The 7,864-nt window shown below is 40.9% G+C and overlaps 1 protein-coding gene across 1 annotated transcript in view; it reads right to left on the minus strand.

The window, feature by feature from the left end:
- FAF2 (Fas associated factor family member 2) overlaps positions 1-7,235 on the minus strand; it is a 63,759-nt gene extending 56,524 nt beyond the window's left edge. The window contains exon 1 of the mRNA XM_011362244.2: positions 7,086-7,235. Coding sequence (XP_011360546.1) covers positions 7,086-7,148 — 63 coding nt within the window. The 5' untranslated portion in view covers positions 7,149-7,235. The remainder of the gene's footprint in view (positions 1-7,085) is intronic.
- Positions 7,236-7,864: the final 629 nt, after the last annotated feature.

Raw genomic sequence — 7,864 nt, forward strand, 5'->3', positions numbered from 1 at the left:
CCTGTATCCTCACAGCTGAAGGAGGCTGAGTGTTCTTACTTTAAATAAATTTATGATCACTAACCTCAAGTGGCTCCATAATACTGCCTGGGCTTTACACTAGTTGTCTAGTCCATTCACTCCCACTTTCCTAGATGACCATAACTTTTTTCTCCTCAAACTTCTAACAATACCTCCCCCCATCCTTATTTAGTTCATAATCTTGTTTCTTATATCACAGAGAAAATAATTAAAAGTTCCAACCAGCAAACCAACCCACCTACCTGCATCTGTGCCACCATTCATCTTTTCTTTTACTATGGATAAACTTAATTGTGTTCCTGGCAAAGGCCAGTTCCTCCTGTCTGTACACCTGATCCTCTCCCCTCTCATTTACTCAAGGATATGGCAATAGCAATTTTCCTACTTCTGCATCGGATTTTCCCTCTCTAGTGCATGTTCCTCATCGGCATACAAAAACATGCTGATATTTCTTCCAAATTAAAAGAAAAAAATCAGTTGCTCTTCCCCACTCCAGCTTGTGCCCAATTCCTTTCCTCTTTAGAGCAAAACCTGCAGAAATCTCCAATTTCTCATGCCATTCTCTTGAACTCACTCCAATCAAGACTTCACCTCCATTCCAATGAAACTTCTTAGTCAAGGTCACTGATGATCCTCATGATGTAAATCAAAAGATCTGTTCTCATTCCACACATTTCTTCACTTGAATTCTAGGACAATACACTAGTTTTCTTCCTACTTCCTTTGCCATTTAGTCTCCATCATATCCTTAGAATGCTAAAGACTGAAGTGCCCCAGATCTTAGCCCTCTGAGCTTTTCTTCTTTGTGTATACAGTAGTACCCCTTTATCCAGGGTTTTACTTTCCCCAGTTTTGGTTACCTCCAAAAATATTATATGGAAAATTCCAGAACAAATTCATGAATTTTAAATTGTGTGCCATTCTGAGTGGCGTGATGAAATGCTGCGTTATCCCATTCATCCCACCCGGGACCTGAATCATTCCTTTGTCCAGTGTATCCGCGCTGTATATGTCAGACATCTAGTAGCCGCCTTAAAACTATCTCTGTCGTATGCTTGTGTTCAAGTCACCCTTATTTTACTTAATAACGGCCTTAAAGCACAAGAGTAGTGAGGCTGGCAATTCAGATATGCCAAAAAGAAGCTATAAAGTGCTTCAAGTGAAAAGGTATGTACATATAGGAAAAAACACAGTATACATGGGGTTTGGTACTACCTGTGGTTTCAGATATCCGCTGGGGGGGGCGGGTCTCAGAATGTACGCCCCTCGGATAAAGGGGGACCACTATATATTCAGAATCCAACTCCTCCTCATGACCACTTCCTCCTTCATCCTGATCTAATCAGTCCTGGACCATTGCAAAGATTTCCTAATTGGTCTCCCTACCCCTCCCATATCTTGGCTATCCTCAAGAAAATAGCCAGAGTGAACCTAATAAATCACAAACTCTGTCATTACTCAAAATCTTTCATGGCTACCCATCTTACCTCAGAGTTAAAGCCAAAATCCTTACAACAGCCTAGAAGGCCTTCTATGAACTGGCCCTGCCTCCCTGCCTTTAATTCTGACCTTTTCTCCTACTACTTCCTTCCTCCCGCTCAGTTCTAGACACACTGGCCTCCTGGCCATTGCGGAACAAGGTCCCTGAAGACCATGCCTTCGCGCTCTTGCACACTTTATTCCCTCAATCTGGAATCCTCATACTTCTTTCAAATTTTCACACAAATGACACTTTTTCTGGGAGACCTTCCCTTGATGATCCTATTTAAAATCAAACACTTCTCAAAATCCCCTACTTATGTTTCTCCACAGCATTTATCACCATCTAACACAGTATACAATTCACTTATTTATTCTGACTCTTCCCGGTCTCTTCCCACTGCAATGTGAGCTCCACAAGGGTAGAAATTATGTTTAATATGCCGCTGTATCCTGTGCCTCGAACTATAACTAGCACATAGTAGGTGCGAAATACATAAGGTATGCTTGGGAATGGGATAGATGTATACGTACAAGGATATTCACTGCAGCATTATTTGTAAGAAATCAAAAAGTGAAAACAGCCTGATTGTCTACCTTGTCTACTAAAACTACACAGTAATAATTATGTGTAATATTCGAGCATTTAAAGTTTGCCAGGGCTTTAGGAATACTAACATTTAATTACTGAAACAACCCCATGAGGTAAGTAATATTACCAGTGCATAGATGAAGAAACTAAGGCAGAGAAGTGACTTTTCCAAAGTCACAAAGTACAGCAGATCCTCAACATTATTCAGTCCAACTTCGTTTCCTTTTAACAACTGATGAGCAGCTGTAGGAACTTAACTCTTGTTTCTATCACTTAGCCTATGGCAAAATTGGTTTCATTACATATTTTTTCACTTAACGTTGCAGAAGCTTTTCTCGGTGTTAAGTGAAGACTTACTATAATTAGAGAAGCTAGGATTCAAATCCAGGCTGTCTTCATGACCACTTACTATGCTATACTTTCGTAAGTAAAATATGATCCTATTGCAATAAGACAAAGAGAACTCTTTTCCAATGAGAATGGGACCTATAACTAGCCAATTAATTAAAGTCACTTAAAGTGAGGAATAAAAACATTTCATACATTAAACACTTCATTTAAACATAAAGCATACACATTTATGCAGCAATCTTTTGATAAAAGCCATCCTTTTTCTTTAGGGAATGGGCCCACTGATATTCTTTGAAGTCTTTCTGGCATAAACTATGTCCCTAAGACACTAATTTGATTTCCTGACAACCCCAAACACTTGCTAAGCAGTAAGTGCATAATCCTTACCTGACTGATTTCTCTCAAAGATATCTTTACACCTATCCTGCCCATACCTGAGTAAACAGCAACTCTCTAGCAGCTTGCCTGCTACAGCCTTTCCAAAGCATTTGTTTTTCAGATGAACAAAAACTCTTTTTGACCTATTTTCTTGGTTTATGTAATACATTCATATGACAAATATAACGAGCACACATTGGTTTGAGAGCAAACACAAATGACTCTTGTCAAGAGCACAACTCAATTTGTGAGAGCAAAACTACCTGGGCATATTAGAGTATTGACCTCAGAAAATGGAGGACATTTGTTCAGTTAAAAGCAAGTTAGGGTAAGAGAGCTTATACATTGAGCATCTGTGTATCTGTATAGGCAGAAGAAAAAAGTATCCAAAGATATACAATAACCTGGAAATGAGGATGAGGGGGAAAAGATGAGATTTAATTACCTTTTTATACAATTTTATGCTGCTGACTTGCAATAAGCATATATTAACTTGGTGTTTTAAAATAATTTTTTAAAATTACAGTTGGCATATATTATATTAGTTTCAGGTGTATTGATAAATTTAAGTTAAATAAAAAAGATGTGTACTTGAAACTAATTGAAATAATTTTTAAAGATTAAAAAAATAAAAAAGATGTGAATTTGGTAATAACATCCCCATTTATAGACAAGAAAAGATTCAAAGAAGTGAGAATTTGCCCAAGGTCGCAGAACTCACCAGAAGCTAAGTGAAGGAAGGCTAATTCAAGGTAGCCTCAAGTTTAAAAGCTCATATTTTCTCTACGACACCAAATTCCCTGGCAAAAGATTCAAACAGATCTCTCTATAATTTTTTTTTAAATACATGAACAAAAAACACTATGTATTTTTTCCTTCAAGTAATAAAGAGTCAGATGAAGCCAAAAGGGAAAATTTTCAAAATGAGTTTGATTCTATAGCCCAGAGTTAAGGCCTAATTTTCTATAATTTAAGAGAACTAGGGTCAGACCTTAAAATTTATTTAAGAGAAAAGAAATTTCTTATTCCAGTATAAGCAGAAAGAGATGATGTCTTCCTCCACTGGCCGTGGATAGCTATAGCTTTAGTCCCTTCTCTCTGTTCATGTCATCCTTCTCCAAGTGTTCAAACCTAAAGGCAGCAAACCAAGACACTAAGGGAGTCTGTCAATATTTGGAAATTTGGGAAAGTGGACGTCAATAAAAGTAACCTTCCCCATACCTGCATTAGCTCTTCTTAAAACCTATTCTTTCCCATTGAAACAGCGTAAAACAAATGTCTGCATTAGTTATTCATACTCAAATGGTTCCAAAATAAATAAGAGAAAAGGATAAGTACAAAAATCTTGGAAGACATGAAACTGACTGAGAAACATGATAAGTATACCATAGGGAGTTGCGATCAAATCACATGTCACAAAAAAGTAAAATAGAGGAAACATGAGATATCCAAAATATTTTACTTTCCCTAACTTCAATATATCAAATGAAGCAACATACTGAGAACCAGCTCCTAGCAGTGTCACCCTGTTCTGTCCTGACCCCTGTAGAGATTCAAAGCACATGCTCCATATTGTTAGTGAAGCAAACCTGAAACCTAGTGTAAGTCACTCCCTGGTTGAAAAAAATTGTGATAGCTCCCATGCCTACAGATTAAAATTTAAACCGTGTGTTTTCCACTTCCATTTCTCTAACTCCATCACAAGAAACACACTCCATGTCCATACCTTCCTTGAGCTGATTCCTCAGCTTTGAACATCCTCCTGCCCTCCACTTGTTGAAATCCTTCTATTCCTCCTGCAAAGTGGTGAAGCACAGTGGAACAAGCCCATCCTTGAAATCCAGATCCGAACCCACTAGATTTTTGACTATAATTCCATCTCCACTACTTGACAGTTAAATGACCTTAAGTGAATACTTAAATAGATCTGCTTCCTCACCTAGGAGCAGGCATACCACCTCTGACACTTTGCAAGGCTATAGTGAAAATTAAGCACAACTGGCAATAAACTACCATCTTGCCTAAGGCCTAGTAGATACTTAATGGTAACTACTAAGCCATTCTTCTCTCCTCCTCCTACCCTTATCAATATTCCTATCCTTCCCTAAATTCCCCCAGCACTTTGTTTATACCATATCATACTCTGAGCACTAACATAACTACACAATACTCATTATTCATCTATGTCACTGGCCTCTCCATTAGGTTATAGACGTTATGGGTATGGATTTCTAAATCTCCAGCCACTTCGTAGTTGTGCAAATTACCTGACCTCTCAGAACCTATTTCTTTATCAATAAACTGAATGGGTGCTAACACCTTACAGTGTTATGCAGAGGTTTAAAAGAGTTAATGTACATCAAATATCTGGTATAGCGCTTGACACCTAGTAAGTTTCAAAGACTGTTTAATAGCAATCTGAATGATGACTCTGATACAGCAACTGCTTAAAGAGCACATAAATGTAAAACACATTTGCCTTATTAAATATAATTTCATAAAGCAATCTTAATACAACTTTAACCTGCTACTAACCTCTTACTGACATAGATGTCCAATGAAGACTAAAACAGAAGTTCCTAGGCATTTTACCTCAGAAATGCTAACACATTTATGATCTTCCAGAAGCAGACTAAGTACATCATGTTATAACTCACATCACCTCATTACATTTTAACATGAGGGCCTATTCCTGAAGATTTGTAGGGGGTGAAATGGTCTGCCAAAGTTACTGCAATCAAATGTCAACTACTTCTGTGACAGTATTTTTCCATTTACACACTTCCAACACACTGCTCAATTTTTTAAAATTAATGTATAATTAAAACATACAATATCCTATAAATTTCAGGTGCCACTACTAAATTTAAAAAAAAGCACTTCAAAATTAATTACAGTGAAATCTAATCACAGTGATTACAGAAAAGTGAGAACTTGCTAAAAAAAAAAAAAAAAGAAGACAATATGACAGCATTTGCATTCCACTCAGTTGAACACTGATACTTACACAGGTTGTACAGCACACAAGTCAAGAGCTAAGGAAAGGTTCTGTAAAGATGGACCTGGCTTTAAATCTGACACCACCCCTTACCAGCTGTGCAACCTAAGCATGTTTCTTCTTAAGCCTCAGACCTCTCATTTGTAAAATAGCGATTGTAATAGTATAAAGCTTAGTGTTGTATTAAATGCGATAAGTATGCTAAGTGTTTAGCAAAGTGCTTACAACATCATACTCAAATGGTAGTCTAACTAGCAGTGCCTGAGTGCTAAGGTTCTTGGTAAATTGCTGAAATTAATAAACATTTAGCACATTTTACATTAGGAAATAAGTGTACCATTCCCTTTAATTCTCTCCTAAGTTAAATAATGATTAATAAGCAGCAATACTGTTTGGGACCATTTTAGTTTACAAAGCCTTTCAGAAACCCATAAACTCAATTGATCTCCAGAATGTCCTTAGGAAGTACACATTTTTAAGAATACACATTTTTAAGATACATATTTTAGAAGAAAATTGGTATCCATCAGGTTAACAGCCAAGATTACCCATCCTAGTGGTCCTCTCCACCTGGATTCTCCAACTCAGAGAAAAGCGCTCAGTGTGAAAAGTTCTTAACCTCACATCCACTAAAAGGAGGCAGATTTCTGCAAGTTACCACTCTCCTCAAGCAGAGTCAAGCACATGACTCCAGGAATAAGCCCAGGGTTGTAAACCCCGTCAGAAGCCACTGATGACATTTATAATGTTGCATTCATTTGTTTCCCTACTTGGTGTCCTCCCACACCTTTAGGGCGGGGGCCAGGCCTGCCCTTCCCCCACCAAAGCGCCCAACACAAGACCTGGCATCCAAGAGGCCCTCAATAAATATTTGTGGAAATGGCATGAGATGCTCATAGGAGGTTTTCCAAGCACCCGAAACGAACAACTCCGCAGTGGAGATTAAGCGTCCCGGGTAGATCCAGAGTCGTTGGGCGGAGAGGGTCCGACCTGGGAAAGATGGCTGAGGACGGGCGCCGCTAAGGGACACCAGGGAAGCTGACCCGCTGAGGGGCGAGAGCAGAAGCGGGTCTGGCAGCAGCCAAGGCCGAGGACCGACAGAGGTTCGGGGGTCGGGGGCAGCAGGGCAGTTGGCGTCTTGGGGGGAGGGGGCCGCCTGCTGGTCTGAGAACTTCGGGCCTAATCTCAGGAGGGTTCTGGGCTCCTGTAGAGGCCCCCTTCCCAGCCCGCGGCAGCACGTGCTGCACCGAGTGTACTCGCTGCTACCTGAAACTGCAGCAGCTTCTCTGTCTGCTCCTGGGTTAGATCCCGCTCCTCAGGCGCCGCCATTTTGCCGCCGCCTCTACGCTTCTGACCCGTCCGCACCGTCACCCGCCGGAACTGATCTCAGCAGTCACCACGTCCGGTCGGAACGGCAGCCGGCGCGCAACTGCGTCTGCGCGTACTGGCCCAGCCAGGGCTGGTAACTGTAGTGAGAGTTTCTGCCGCCAGAGGGCGCCACTTTCGAACCGATCCCGAACGCTTCCGGAAATTGCCGAGGGGCTGTCGGTACCAGTCGCCCTCACGATTTCGGCGAAGAACGGATCCGCTACGGACCTAAGACCTCTAAAGAGATTGCCAAGAGCCGAGAAGTCCCGAATATGCTCGACAAACTCCGGAAATTCCTGAATGCCACTCGGCAGATTTCGGCCGCCTCCTAACCATTTCCCCGTAATCTCTGATATTCTTCAACGTTTCATAGGAAATTGTAGCAGTTCCGAAATGTCGGCCGTTTGACGTTTCATTCCTGCCTTAACATTTCCAAACGCTCCTGACCATCTCTCGGGAGATTCCAAAAGTCCCCGAATACTAGTTGTGCATTTCTGACACCGCCTTCGAGCCGAAAGCTGCGGAAGGCTGTGGCCGCGGGAAAATCGCTGATGGGAAGTCGCTCGCTAGGATTGTTTGGACTCAGCTACCTAGGTCTTTGATGTTTAATGGCGAAGCTTTCCGTCCACTCCCGTGCGAGTGACTCTGCTGCTGCCTCAGGCCTTGCGTCTCTCTTC

The sequence above is a fragment of the Pteropus vampyrus genome, unplaced genomic scaffold, assembly GCF_000151845.1.
Source record: "Pteropus vampyrus isolate Shadow unplaced genomic scaffold, Pvam_2.0 Scaffold74, whole genome shotgun sequence".
NCBI classification, from domain to species: domain Eukaryota; kingdom Metazoa; phylum Chordata; class Mammalia; order Chiroptera; family Pteropodidae; genus Pteropus; species Pteropus vampyrus.